This window comes from Odocoileus virginianus, chromosome 15 (assembly GCF_023699985.2).
Source record: "Odocoileus virginianus isolate 20LAN1187 ecotype Illinois chromosome 15, Ovbor_1.2, whole genome shotgun sequence".
NCBI lineage: Eukaryota > Metazoa > Chordata > Mammalia > Artiodactyla > Cervidae > Odocoileus > Odocoileus virginianus.
Genome location: NC_069688.1, coordinates 6,834,948 through 6,850,523, shown reverse-complemented (window position 1 = coordinate 6,850,523; position 15,576 = coordinate 6,834,948). Strand labels below are relative to the sequence as shown.

General features: G+C 44.5%; 1 protein-coding gene across 8 annotated transcripts in view; it reads right to left on the bottom strand.

Annotated features, from left to right (window-relative positions):
- The window catches only part of DNAAF11 (dynein axonemal assembly factor 11), a 72,454-nt gene extending 70,571 nt beyond the window's left edge, over positions 1–1,883 (bottom strand). For 2 of the 8 annotated variants that reach the window (XR_011491393.1, XM_070476990.1), the window contains exon 1: positions 1,691–1,883. Coding sequence is in view for 7 of the 8 variants with exons in the window: in XM_070476990.1 (XP_070333091.1) it covers positions 1,691–1,700 (10 nt within the window). In the remaining variant the exon portion in view is untranslated. The remainder of the gene's footprint in view (positions 1–1,690) is intronic. The other 6 variants (XM_070476994.1, XM_070476991.1, XM_070476993.1 and 3 more) reach the window with 6 other exon arrangements.
- Positions 1,884–15,576: the final 13,693 nt, after the last annotated feature.

Sequence of the window (15,576 nt, the reverse complement as noted above, 5' to 3'; positions counted from 1 at the left end):
TAATGACATGGATAAAACTGGAGCCCATTATACAGAGTGAAGTAAGCCAGAAAGATAAACACCAATACAGTATACTAATGCATATATATGGAATTTAGAAAGATGGTAACAATAACCCTATATGCAAGACAGAAAAAGAGACACAGATGTATAGAACAGACTTTTGGACTCTGTGGGAGAAGGCAAGGATGGGATGTTCTGAGAGAATAGCATTGAAACAAGTATATTATCAAGTGTGAAACAGATCGCCAGCCCAGGTGGGATGCATGAGACCAGTGCTCGGGGCTGGTGCCCTGGGAAGACCCAGAGGGATGGGATGGGGAGGGAGGTGGGAGGGGGGTTCAGGGTGGGGAACACATGTAAATCCATGGCTGATTCATGTCAATGTATGGCAAAACCCACTACAATACTGTAATTAGCCCCCAACTAATAAAAATAAATGGAAAAAATAAAATAAGTGTTGGCTTTCTTCCTCAAAGGGAGAAGCTCCAAGAGGGCTGGCCCGCCTCTGTTTGTTCACCACTGAACCCTCAACATCTGACACAATGTATGTCAGTGTTAGTCGCTCAGTCATGTCTGACTCTTTGTGACCCCATGAACTGTAGCCCGCCAGGCTCCTCTGTCCATAGAATTCTCCTGGCAAGAATACTGGAGTGGGTTGCTATTTCCTTACTCCAGGGGATCTTCCTGACCCAGGGATCAAACCCAGGTCTCCCACCTGGCAGGCAGATTTTTTTACCATCTGAGCCACAGGGTAGGAACTCCAATATGAGTTTGATATGTTAATGATTTAACAAATGAAAGTGGACAGGATTCAAAGGCCGAGGGCAAAGGATAATCCATGGAAAAGTAAAAAATGCTGATAAGCAAAAAAGAAAACCATGGGATGGGGATAAGGGAAGGGAGAGGAAATAACACTCTCAAGATTTGGGACAGTGTAAACATTTAAAATCACCATCCCCTTTCCACCACCAGACTGTCAGCTCTTCCAGGGAAAATACCCCACCATCTACCCCGGTCTCTTGATTTAGAAATATTCACTATGACACTCCTACAGTAAGTGACAAATTCAGGGCAACTGTATAAAAGTGCAATTTGGAAAGGTGAAAGATAGTGTATTGGAATAGTTCAATCTGAAATAATTGATACAATCTAAAATATAAGTAACTACTAATCCTGCCACTTCACAGTCTCTTGGTATATTAATAATCATATTTACAAGACTGACTGTAAACAGATACTATTATTGCCTTCATTTTGGAGGTGAAGAAGTCTCACAGCTGGTAGCAGGAAGGTGGAGGAGGTAAGGCTCTGGGGTCGGGTCCCTCAGCCACGAGGCTACACTTTGCTCCCAGTGTGGCTCAGAGACTGCAGGCAAGGGGACGCGCGGGCTCGAACCGGGCGTGTCTGACTCCAAGACGCTTAGACTTTCCACGAGCCCTTCCATGAAGTCCCGTGCCTTTCTCCCCCAGGCCCACGCCTGCCCCACTTTACAGATCGGGAACCTGGGCCTCGCAGGGGCCAAGCAGCCCAGCCAGTCGGCGCAGAGCCTGCCCCAGCGGGTCTGCTGAGGGCCAAGGGCCGGAAGGGCTGGGGTCCGCGGGCAAAAGGGGCGCCGAGGGTCCCGAGAGGCCCGGAACGAAGCCCAGAATGGGGACTATCGAGGGCAGAAGGTGGAGGGGGCGCTTACTCCGTCCCATGTCGCCCCTCGAGGGTCGCGGGCCCGGGAAACTCCACCAGGACCCGCCAGGACTCCCCGGCCTCCTTGCAATCTCTCCTCCGCGCGTCCGAACCTGGGATCCATGGCAACGGGGACTCTACGGAGGCCGCGCGGGGCCAGGCGGGGCCGCGTTTCCCGACTCTGGAGGGGCTGGGAGGAGGGTCTACCCGAGAAGACAGAGGTGCCCCGCAACCCAGACCTAGTCCTCCTCCACGGCCCCACCCTCCACCTTGGCAGACTGCTTCCCTGACCCCAGATCAGCTGGCCAAACTAAACACAGAATCACAGGACGCTCTGTTTCCTGAGGGGAGCTGCCTTCTGAATCTGCCTTCTGAGTCCCCTTGGCCCGCCCTTTGCTATTTTCTCTTTGTATTTGATTTAAGGCCTTCCACCCTGGAATCGGCCCACACTCCCGTTTCCCAGGGGTGTGACCTTAAACTTCGTTAACCTTAATTTCCACCTGTTAGATGAGGACTGATAATAACCTCCAAGGATCATTGTGAAGCTTTAATGAAATAATTTAAGTGAATGAAAGAGACTTTTAAAAAACAAAAAGCGGATTCAGTATTTAGGGGATCGAGCAGGCTACTCAGGAAAGGTGCCCCATTCTCTGAGATAACTTCTTCATCTTGGGACGTTTTTACGGAAATCTAGAGTAAGCGATTCTTCTGATAAGAGGAAGGTCTTAGACTTTTTGACATTCTGGTGGACTAGAGAAGAGATATGGCTGATAAAACAGGGAAACCAGGAATATTTACTTAATAATTTGTTATGGGCCAGGCTGGGGTGGTCATGCCTTTTTCCACCCAGCATCACAAGACGCTGTGTTTCTTAGAATCAGAGGACCCCTGGGCCACGCAGGACAGGTGTACAGTGTGCTCCGATTGTTACAGTTCACTGATGGGAAGGGAAATTGAGAAATAAATCACAGTGTGACAGCTCCAAGTGAAGTCAAGTTCATTTCATTCCAACCAAACGTGGTAGTTTAAAAAGCCTTGGTATGTGTCTACTTATGCAAACCATTATTCAAAATAGACTTGTTTCTTTGGCTCTTGGAAATGTAACAAGATGAGCGGGACTTCCTGAGAAAACTGCTGCAACATATTCTATATTTAAGTAGAAATAAATTTTAAAGAGAGTTTTAAAAAATTCCGGTAACAGCAAAACAGGCCTCCTATTTCTTTTGTGCTGGCTAAATTCCAAGGACATTGACCTAGAAAGTTATTGGGTTCTTATTATATAATTCAGTATTTTTATGATGTGTAACTAATACTTTAGTTACAACTCCATTGCATTAATTAACTTTGCATTAATTTTCCTTCTGAAGAATTTCCTCATTGCAGCTTTATAACGAGTAAACCAATCTTCCATGCTTACCAGCACTTATAGTTTCCTGTTCTTCCTTTCTTCCTTCTTTAACCCAGAATTTCCCATTGGTGGATGGAAAGATTTAAATATACATGGATAGAAATTAGGCTTCCACAATGGCTCAGCAGGTAAAGAATCTGCCTGCAATGCAGGAGACAAAGGAGATGCAGGTTCAATCTCTGAGTCAGGAAGATCTCCTGGAGGAGGAAATGGCAACCCACTCCAGTATTCTCACCTGAAAATTCCCCTGGACAGAGGAGCCTGGCGGGCTACAGTCCATGGGGTCACAAAGAGTTGGAGATGACTCATCAGTAAAGCACACACGGATGGGTAGAAATTAGTCTACATTCCTCCCACTGAAAGGCAGTGTCAATGCCCCTCACCTTGAATCTGGGCATGCTTCTGCCCACTTGAACTAATAGGGTACAGAGAAAGAGGTGCTATGTGATTTGCAGAGTTAATTCATAAAAATCTGTGAAGCTTCCACTTTGCCAAACACTGACTTATGGAGTCCTGAGCTGTCCCATAAGAAGTCTGACTACCCCAAGGCCACAATGCTTGAGAAGCCAAGAATAGGTATCCCCACCAGCCAAGCCCCAGCCTTTCGGCTCTCCCTGTCCACATGGCAGATATTGAGTGATGCCGTCTTGGACCTTGTAAGTCAGCCCATCCATCTCTGACTGTAACTGAGCGACTGCTCTCTATCAATGCCACATGGTACAGGAGAATCACCCAGCTGATCCCTGCATGAATTCCTCACCCACAAAGTCATGAGATAACTTTGAGAGTAATTTTCCTACAGCAGGAGACAACCGAAATGGTGGTCATGTCTGCTGTGGGATGTGGACAAGTCTCTTCCCTTGTACTCTTATCAGTCAAAGTGGGGGGAAACACACCTGGATTCAAAGGGTGGAGAGGCCCCTTCCACTGCATGTTTTTGGAATGGTTTAATGATGTCCAAATAAATGCAGTTCTTTAGTTGCTTTTACTTGATCGGAATATGTTTGGTTGATCTGTGCAGAATTCTGTAGAAGATGCCTCATTTAAGCAGGAATCTGGGCTCAATGGTTTCTAAGCATCATTTGAGCAGCTTCAGTCCTCTGAGGCTTTTTCTCTTTAAAGCAGGTGTCAGTGTTCTTGAGAACTAATCTGATACAAACTGAGACAATTCAATAGGTTGTCTGTGCTGCTCATGTGCTCATTCATGTCTGACTCTTTGCAATCCTATGGACTGTAGCCAGCCAGGCTCCTCTGTCCATGGGATTTCCCAACCAAGAATACTGAAATGGGTTGCCATTTCCTTTTCCAGGAGATCTTCCTGACCCAGGGACTGAACCTGTGTCTCTTTCATCTCCTGCATTGCAGGCGAATTCTTTACCACTGAGCCATCGGTAAGTCTGGGCGAAAAAAACAGCATTTGATTCTGTTTGCTCTTAGAGGCCCAGCCCGTGGGAAACTCCCAGAAGTAGGGTTTGAAACACCACAGAGCTCAGGTCTCCCCCTGACTCCTCCAAGACTGTGTGCGGTCCATCCTCTTTGTGCCCAGATCAGCCCACCTTCCTCAGTCCCATTAGGTGGTCTCCAGAGTCTAAAATTCCACACCTGAGTTCTCTTCCTGCTTAACTAGACCAATAATTAATTCTCACCTGAAAAGGAAAGCAGTATAAAACATTGATGTGTGCTTTAAAGCCCATTAATTAAACTGAAACCCTTCGCTGTCAGAGCAGATGAGTACACAGCTGTTTGGGTAATCCTTCTATTACATCCTACAGCACCCATGGGAAAGGGTTCAAACTCAGCTAGTCATTGCCGTGAAGAGCATGGTCTTACTAGTGGCAGGTCACAATTGAGCTCAGAGTCTGAAAGATAGAATAAAATATTTTCTTCATTTCCCATGAGGCCGGCCCTTCTTGGGTGGTCACTGGCATGCCCTCTCCCTTTCTGGTCTCCTGAAATGTTTCCTTACTTACCCCTCAGCCCGATCTTTCCCCACTGCCTCTCAGCTCCATCCTACCATGCCCCATGGACATTAGTTGTTTCTGGACCCTCTCCAGCCTCAGTGGAAGGAGACTAAGTCTTCCAGATTCTTTCGAGTAAAGCATCTCTAACGCAGAGTAGAATCTTGCTCACATTGACTGTCACTCCTAACCTTATGTTTGAAGTGGACATTTGTTTTGTCTCTGTATTTATTCCTCTGCATCTTGTTGGAGGGCAGTTCCAGGTGCCAGGTTCCTGATATAGAAGCCAGAGTTACCCACACTGCCCTTTTGTTCTATTGCCAGGGTCGGTTTTCATGACTGTTAACAAAGAACCCGAACTGATACAATTTTGATGATGATGATGCTAATAGATACCCTTCCACTAATTGGGATAATGAACAGAAACCAGAAGGTAAAGAAGATAGAGGGTTCAATCCTGCCTCTGCTACCATCCAAAGAGTCCAAATCATCAACATATATGTCCGTAGAAGGAAGGTACATTGATCTCAGAAGGCTGGTGACCAAGGTTTTTCCCTGATTAGTTTATTTATTTCCTTCAAGCTCAGGAGTTCTGTCATTTTCTAGTACCTCCTGGAAGACTTGCACTAGCAGGGAGTGAAGGCCTAAAAAATTGTATAACAGAGGAAAACATAAATTTTTAATTTTTATTAATTTTATTTTATAAATAAATTTATTAATATTATTTTATTAATAAAATATTAATTAAATAAAATATTTAATCTTCTCTGAGAACTGGGTAAACAACAACTTTGTTCAGTTTGGTGTTAGCACATCTGGGTTCAGCTCATAGAAGCCCCAAGATCAATAAGACCTTTATTTGAGAACCATTGAGCTCTATTAGCTACGGACAGGGATATGAAAAAAATGAAATCCACCAAAATTAAAATTGCATCCCCAAAAACATTAATCCTGCCTTAATATAATCTACAAGGATAAACTTGAAATGAGGCCCCTGGGGAAACTGCAAGTAACTGCCAATTTTGCTAATGATAATAAGTTTATTTTAATTGCTAATATATTCCTAATTACTCTAGTTCTAAAATGTTTACTTCACTGTCAGTCATCTTCTTTGATGTATGTTCTTTGAAAAGACTTTGTCATATCAATCAACCCTTTTCAAGTTGGGTGGCAGCTGCTGGAAATGATCTCACCTTCCTTATCACATGGGCACCATTTGTCCTAAGGCAGAAAGAGCACTTGCCCACAAAATCTTCTAGAATTTATAGCTTCCCATTTCAGCTTAGAGAAAAGTATAGGTTCAAAGGCTTTGGTTACATGAACAGAGGACTGACCGCTGTCTATTCCAAATTCCGATCTTAATATAATCTTTTATTTGCTCTGTCTCTTCTTGCCTACCTGAATGTGTGTTTGTGTTGTGTGTGTGTGTGTGTGTGCATGCCTGCCTGTGTGTACTCAAATAATTGTTTCAAGAATATGATGTAGTTGGTGTAAAAATTTTTCATCTAGGTGGGCATTAAAGGGTCCCATTAACTCATTTATTTATTTATCTTTTAACAAGCATATACTGAGTTCCTTGGGCTGGGGATACAGTGATGACTGAGATTTAAAGGTTTTGGCCGTTTGGAAACTTACATACACGTAGGGGAAGACAGACAGGAAGCAAGTAAACAGACTACATAAGACAGGTTGATATGATAATATGGGTTATGAGGGAAAAATGGAAGATGGAATGAGTTCAGAGGAGGGCTACTTGGGCAGTCACCTAGGTCACATTTGGGAAGAGACCTGAATATGAGAAGGAGTCAGTTCCATGAAGACCTCAGGGAAGAATTTTCCCAGGGAGAGAGAAGAGGTAAGGCTCTCAGATGGTGAGAACCCTGCCCTGCTAAAGGAATGGAGAAAGGTGACTGGTGTGATGGAACAGATGAGCGAAGAACAAGGGTTAAGGGGTAGGAAGGAGGATAATCATGTAGGGGTAATCATGTAGGACCTTGTAAGGCTTTTATTCCCAATGTGATGGACATAGACACACATAGAGGGGAGACCATGTGAAGACCCAAGGATGAGATGACTGTCTACAAGCTAGACAGATCATCCCTCGCTGGAGTCAGATCCTTCCCTCGCTGCCCTTGGAGGGAACCGAGCCTACTGACACTCTGATTCTGGACTTCCAGCCTCCAGAGCAATTGAGGAGATATTTTTCTGTCCTTTAAGCCTCCCAGTTTGTGACACGTCATTACATCACCCCTAGCAAAGTCATATTGGAGTCAAGGAGGACTGTTGAATTTTTCACTAGGAAAGCCAAAAAATGGAATTGCCACGAACTGACATGGTGAGGTCAGTGGATAGGGAAGATTTGGAGGAGGTAGGATTCGGAAGCTCTGTTTTGCACATGTTAAAATTGAGGTATATTTTAGACATCCAGGTGGAAATTGTGAGAGGTCAAGTGAGTACGTGAATGTGGAGCAGAGGTCCCAGCTGGAGACAGAGTTGGAGAGGCCATGGTTTGCAGCGGTGTTTACAGTCACATGCATGGATGAGACACCCCAGAAAGGAGTTTAGACACAGAAGAGGTCCCGGGACAAAGCTGAAGATACTCTGAAACTTGAAAGTTGGTGTATGTGGGAGAATTAGCAAAGGAGATGTGGAGTCCTGCCCCAAGGCCACAGGTGCGAGGCCTGGTACTAAGGCCACAGAAGCAGAGCCCAGAATCAAGGTCACCCCAAAGCTGACTGAACCCCTTTGTAACCTTTGCCAGAAGGCCCCCTGATCATCACAAGCCAGCTTCTTGACCCCAGATTAGGCAAGGATGCCCAACTCAGCAGTCACCCTATAGCACCCTAACTGATCACCCAACGCCAACCTTCTGGCAGAAATTTTCTTTGTCTTGAGGTTATAAAAATTGGCTACTAACCCACGAAAAGCGTCAACTCTCCCTAGCCTGTCAGGAGGTGTCACCCTGCTGTGCTCGCAGGGCCCACATTATCTCTGCTCTTTGCTCTCAGTAAATTCGCTGCCTTCTGAAATGCTCTGTGTCTGGAAATTCTCTTCCAACCTGTGCTCAGACTGCCTCAATGGGAGACACAAAACCAGTGAGGCAGGAGGTAAAGCCAAGTAAGAAAGGTGCTTTGAGAAGGAGGGAGCGACTATGTGAAATGCTGCTATAGGTCAAGTCAAGTGAGACCTACACTGGATTTAGCAACATAGAAGATCCTTGCAGCTTTGACAGGGGCTGCCATGATGGATGGTTAGAGTGAAATCTTGATTGAGTTCAAGAAAGACTTGGAGGAGGTGAATTGGAGACAAATGAGTACAGAAGACAAGGAATTGTCCTTGTTCCTCCTACCAAGGAATTGTTCTACTACTAGGAGCAGAGAAATGGAAGAAGAGAGTTGTAAGGGGTGTGGAGTCAATCAAAGGCTTAATTAAGGCAGGAGTTATGACAGCATAATCAAGGCGCTACTGCAGAAGGGAGAACAATTCCTGGAGCAATTTCTATGAATAGATAAGAGGGGGTGGGTTTCAGTGCATGAGCAGTGAGTTGGCCTTAGATAGCAGCAAGGACTTTCCATCCAGAGAACAGGAAGGAAGAGAGAAGGAACAGATGCTGGTAGGTGGATAGATATGGTTAGCTGTGTCTTCATAATTGTTACTATTTTCTCAGCAAAATAGGAAGCAAGGACATCAGCCAAGAATGAGACTCAGAAAGATGTCCTGAAGATATGAGGGAAAGGATAAGGTATGAAATAGTCCCCTGTAGAGTCGGAGAGCCATACACAGGCTGTGGTATGGTGATTTCCAGGCACCACCAAACGCACTTCAAGGGCTGTGATCATGAATTTAAAGAAAGGCCTGGTTGCATGGTCTTTCTCAAGTCATGTTCAGTGTATGGGCAAAGATGCATAAAAGATGTCGCCTTGGATGTAACCAAAGATGCGGTTTTACCAGGAAAGCACAAGGAACATAAATAAGTGCAAACAAATGACTTTAAAGATGACTCATGGAATCTTGGCCTTACCAGGTGGTTCAGTGGTAAAGAATCTGCCTGCCAATGCAGAACACACAGGACACGTGGATCCCTGGGTTGGAAAGATCCTCTGGAGGAGGAATTGGAAACCTACTCCAGTATTCTTGCCTGGGAAATCCCATGGACAGAGGAACCTGGTGGGCTATAGTCCGTGGGGTCACAAAGAGCCAGACGTGACTGAGCATGTATGCATGGAACCTCAGGTGGAGGAGAACAAAAGTGACATGATACAAGATGAGAGGCAGAGAAGCTGACAGGTTTGATATAATTTGTCTCTGACGGCACTGAAGGAGTAGAAAGATAGTGATTTGGAAAGATGCTTCATGTGATTTATTTTATGTTGTGAATTTCATCTCAATTAAAATTTTTAAAGAAAAAAAGACTATATTAGGGTTTTTTTTAAATGTACTTGGACTAACTTCAGCTAAAAGATTTCTCAGAGACTCTAGGAAAGAGCTGGGCAACCAGAGTGGGGAGACCCAGCCACAGGGTGAGTGTGGCCCTCCTTCCAGGCTCTCTCACAGCCTGCCTCTAATCACCTCTTTCCCTGGGAGAAAGAGAATCTGATTGGCCAAACTGTATCCTGTACCTCCACGTCCTCCAGGGCTTGGGATTAGCAGCCCCACTAAAACCCATGGGTTGGGGTAGGGGTGACTAAGAAAGATGCTATAGGAACCAGACAAGGGGAAAAAGGATACTGGACAGAACAAGACAGCTGGTGCCCACTATAGACACCCCTCAGAACACATGTTCTTTCAACAGCATCTGTCTGTTCAGTATTCACTGAGCACCTCCCTAGTTGCACTGGCTGGGCACTGGGGAAAGAAATGGTCCCTGCACTACTGGAGATTATGCTTCTGAGGAATGACAGATGCTGGACTTATGCGGGACTGAGCACTGTGCCGGGGGTATAGAGGACACCTGGGAGACTCTATGATACAGGTGGAGGTAGGAGCATCCCACCCTCTTCGGGCCCCATGGCTATCTGGAGTCCCCTCCGTCTTATTGCCCATCAGGCTGATGATGTCACTGCCTGTTGTCTGCCTCACCCATTGAACTGTAAGCCCTGAGCTCTATGGAGCTCAGAACTGCCACTGGGGTTAAGATTTGAATAAAGGGAATGAGAAAGTAAGTGAGGATACAGTGGCGTCCTGGATACACTAGATTTTAGTTTATTCCTGCTTCCCTTTTGATAAAGGGTCTTCAAAACTCACTTTTATTATGTGGCCATCTTGGCCCCCACGTTGGGGGAGGGGAGAGATAACTTTCCTGCGGGGTGACAGCTGATGGCGTGGCCCTTACATGAAAGCACAGTGGGGTCTGGGCCTGTCATCACTGGAGCTCCCTGCTTCCATCAGGGCCAGGGCCGCACAACTGACCCCAGATGGTGGCTGCTTCCGTGTCCAAAGTCCTCCTCTCTGGGGGGCCTGTTTCCATGTCTCATCAACCTTGCCATCAAGACAGTTTTCTTGGCTCAACACCAAGATGTTGGCGGTGGCTGTCTTTGGGTTGAGGAATCCCGGGTTGCCTTTTCTCTTTTGCGTATTTGAATTTTCTCTTTTTTTAATTAAATGAAATGAGGGTGAAGCGCTTACCAAATGAAGAAAATGTAGCTGGTTATTTTTAAAGTGAATCCTTTCTCATGCCAGGATACAAGCTCATTTTCTCTTCTGTCTCCTCTTTGTCATTAAAGTGGTACCACCACCACCACCCCCCCCAAACTGTACAACTGCAAGACATGAACGTATCTGTTTTACAGCTGGAGTTCAGAGAAGCTGAAGTATAGGCCCAATCTCACAAGGTCATAAATGACAGCAGCCAAGTCCAACCTATCCCTGTCTAACTGCAAAACCTAATTGTTGGGACTTCCTTGGTGGTCCAGTGGCTAAGATTCTTGCTTCCAAAGAAGGGGGGCCAGGTTCAACCCCTGGTCAGGGAATTAGATTCTGCATATTGCAACTAAGACCCAGCTCAGTCAAATAAATAAAAATAAATATTAAAAAAAAAGTTAAAGACATATTGGCTTTATAATCACTCCACCTTGTGTTAAATATTGGAAGAAGGATTTATTCAGCCAGATTGACATGTCCTTGGCCAAGCTTCAGCCCACATCTCACCTGATTCTTATACCATCTCATCTACTAACTGAAAAACCTCACATGGTCCCAGAAATCAGAAAAACTGTTGCCCTACTGCTAATGTTACTCCTTCTGCTGCTAACAATGGCAGACCCCGCTTGGGAAGAGCTCGGCGTGTACCCAAGCTCTGTGTCAAGTTTTAAGAGCCTTGCTGGCATGGAATCATTTACTTCTCATACAAATACTAGGAATTAAATAATACTTTATCCTGTTTTATGGATGAGAAAATTCAGCCGTAGAAAAATGAAACACCTTGTCCAAAGCGACATAGCATGTAAGCAGCCCGGTCAGAACTCAGCCCCAGGTCCAGCCTGACTCCAGAACAGCCATAACGTGCTGTTAACTATTTTGCTGATTTTCAAACGATGTGACTCAGCAGAGGACGAAACAATGAAATGGGGAAGGTGGAAAGATCTAGCATGTGGTCCTTGATTTTTCCTTTCACTGAAAAAAAAGGCAGGGGGAGAAAAAGGGAGCCCCTGGCATAGAGCTTCCACCACCTCCCTCACAGCAGATCATTTGCAGCCTGAATGTCAGTTTCACCCACACAGAAATATGCTAATGCAATTCAGGTTAGGGTGGCGGGTGGGTCACTCTCTCTTCACCACGCCAATACGAAGTATTTGCATTGAAAATCAAAATCCTGGTGTACCAGCCTGTATCTCTCACCCTGCCTTGCATTTTCTTTGTTTTTCTCTCCTTTAAGGCTACAAAAGGATGGTAGAAAATTTTGGTAGAGTGGTTGCCAGCTCTTCGCACCCACCTGCTAAATTGCACCCTCCAAGCCCCGAGGTACCCCGTCTGGTTCTCTAGCAGGTGTTGCTTACAGCTGTAGCAGATTTTACCCAGCATGGGACAGATGGAGGGGATACAACCATCACTGCGGGACAGATATTTTTTAATACATGATCAGACCTTCATCAAGGCTTGGTAGGGAAATGTGGCATTGAGGCAAAGTATGCCAACTTAGCAGGTGTCTGCTCTGCTGTATTGTATGAGCAATAGTGGGATTCCTTTTGGCAGGGAGGGGGAGATGGTTGGCATCCACTATAGCATATGCGGATCGTTTTGAGTTGCTCTGAAGTAACTACAGTAGATTTTACTTGGCGGGAGATTTTACACAGGAGCCTTAAAGACCTGGGGTGCACAAGTCACGCATTCTCTCTGAAATTTACCTGCCTCGTCTTTAAAATGAGGGTCTCGCAGGGTCTGCTAGAGCTCACCAAAGGTCCAAATGGTTCCCTGCATTTCTCAGCTACCCCCACTGGTGGGATCATGTGATGTCCCTCACTCCTGGCACGTGTCACTCGCCAGCCTGAGGCAGGTAAGTAGGCAAGCTTGGAGGTCAGAGATGGCCAATGGCATGGTTATAAGCAGAAGGAGGGCTGCCTGGACCACATCAGGAATTGCATGGATTTGCCTGTTGTAACAATTGAAACCCAACTATGGGCTATGGTAAGGATTACAGGTAACTAAGATAAGACCTCTGGCACGAAGTAAAGGCTCCGGCGTGAGCTGACTGCAGCTGCAGAAAACTCTACAAGCAGAGGTCCTAAAGCAAACCAGACAGTATTAGATGATTTCTCTGTCATCTCATTCACACCAAATCTTTGCGGGCCTGGATTTGAGATATAAGATCCAAACAAAGACAAACACGCATACACATAAAGAGGGAGGGGATATACACATGGCTGATTCACTTTGTTGTACTACAGACACTAACACAGCACTGTAAAGCAACTATACCCTTAATTTTAAAAAAAGTAAAGCAAGAGGTTGAATAATTCTGAAAAACTATAAATAAAATGCTATACAAGCCGTATCATGTGGGGGAAAAAAAGGTAAAGGTCACAGCTGTCCCCAAAAGATAACTCTTTCCATTTAATCTTTCGACTCATGGAAAACATTTTCCTGGGTTAGAATTTCCAGAGAGAGTGATTCAGGCAATATTTGGTCTTCAAGGTGCATGTCTCTCGCCCATAACCCTTCTCAGCAGCAATCAGCGGTGGGAAGAGTAAGGGATGTGAAATCACACAGACCCAAGTTTGACCTACCCTTTGTGTCCTTGGGGAAAGTTATCAAACTTTTCTAAGGTTATCGATCAAATGTTTGTTATAACACCTGCTGTATTAGTCAAGATTCTCCAGAGAAACAGAACCAATATGGCATATTAATACATGTGGTATGACATCTATAGATATATTTAGATAGAAATAGCCATCTATCTAGAGAGCTTTTAAGGAATTATCTTATGCAGTTGTGGGGGCTGACGAGTCCAGAATTTATAAGGCAAGCCAGTAAACTTGAAATTCAAGTAAGAGTTGATACTGTGGTCCTGAGTCTAAAGGCTGGAAAGGTAGGCAGCATTTGTTTGTTGCAATCTGTAGGCGGAATTCCTTTTTTGCCAGGAAACACCAGTCTTTTTTTTTAAAGCCTTCAACTGATTGCACAAGGCCCACCCACATGATGGAGGATAATCTACTTAAAGTTAATTGATTGTAAATGTTAATTACATCCAAAAAACACCTTCAGAGCAATATATCAACCAGTATTTGATCAAACCAAATCAGTGATGACTCCTTTTATTTATTAGCATAATAGCTTTTCAACAAAAAAATGCCCTAAGTACAATCAGTAGAAAAAGTGATATTTTGACCTTACCATTTTAAACACAGGCAATTTTCTCCATACAAATTTCTAGTTAAAGAATACCATACAAAGTAAATTTGAATTGCAGGCCACGTTTGCTTTGGGAGTATATATGAAGCAAGAGGGATGGAGAGGGAGCATCTCCTATGATGCATGTGTAACCATACCTTTTTTTACACATTTTTTAAAGCACTGTGGTGCTTTGCCTTTATTTTGCTGCTAAAGGATTTTTTTTGTTGTTGTATCTTTGCTTGAATTTCAATTTGAGTGAAAAGTAGTCATGAGTCCCAAGATGATTGAAAACTTGGTAAAGAAATTGGTTCAAAAGAAGAACTTTCTAAAAAATGGCTCTCTCCTGCCCATTTTCCATCAACCATTATCTACTGTTACCATCTTCAATTACACCGTTTCCTTGGGGAGAACTGCTAACTTTTTCTACATTGTATTTTATGTACAGACCACATTTATTTACTTTCAAGTTGGTATTGATTATGTAAGTTCCCTTTCTTTGTTCAACTGCAGCAGTTCATCAAAGGATAGGTACAGACAGGCAGGCCCAGGAACCCTTGTTATAAGCTCCTCATAGAATTTTCTCTAACAAAACTAACGTTTGAGAACCATTGCCTTAAGGTCTAAGGTATAATAGGCGACTATTCATCCAGGAGGTTTGTTCTCTGTCTCATTTCCCAGTCCCTTCCCTTCCAACTGTTAGTGTTTGCAAAGGAAAGAGCCCTGGATTTACATGTAGTCCCCATCCCAGTCCCCCCTCCCACCTCCCTCTCCACCCGATCCCTCTGGGTCTTCCCAGTGCACCAGGCCCGAGCACTTGTCTCATGTACCCAACCTGAGCTGGTTGTCCGTTTCACCCTAGATAATACACATGTTTCAATGCTGTTCTCCTGAAACATCCCACCCTTGCCTTCTCCCAGAGTCCACAAGTCTGTTCCATACATCTGAGTCTCTTTTTCTGTTTTGCATATAGGGTTATCGTTACCATCTTTCTAAAGTCCATATATATGTGTTAGTATACTGTAATGGTCTTTATCTTTCTGGCTTACTTCACTCTGTATAATGGGCTCCAGTTTCATCCATCTCATTAGAAGTGATTCAAATGAATTCTTTTTAATGGCTGAGTAATATTCCATGGTGTATATGTACCACAGCTTCCTCATCCATTCGTCTGCTGATGGGCATCTGGGTTGCTTCCATGTCCTGGCTATTATAAACAGTGCTGCGATGAACATTGGGGTGCATGTGGCTCTTTCAGATCTGGTTTCCTTGGTGTGTATGCCCAGAAGTGGGATTGCTGGGTCATATGGCAGTTCTATTTCCAGCTTTTTAAGAAATCTCCACACTGTTTTCCATAGTGGCTGTACTAATTTGCATTCCCACCAACAGTGTAAGAGGGTTCCCTTTTCTCCACACCCTCTCCAGCATTTATTGCTTGTAGACTTTTGGATAGCAGCCATCCTGACTGGCGTATAATGGTACCTCATTGTGGTTTTGATTTGCATTTCTCTGATAATGAGTGATGTTGAGCATCTTTTCATGTGTTTGTTAGCCATCTGTATGTCTTCCTTGGAGAAATGTCTGTTGAGTTCTTTGGCCCATTTTTTGATTGGGTCATTTATTTTTCTGGAGTTGAGCTGGAGGAGTTGCTTGTATATTTTTGAGATTAATCCTTTGTCTGTTGCTTCATTTGCTATTATTTTC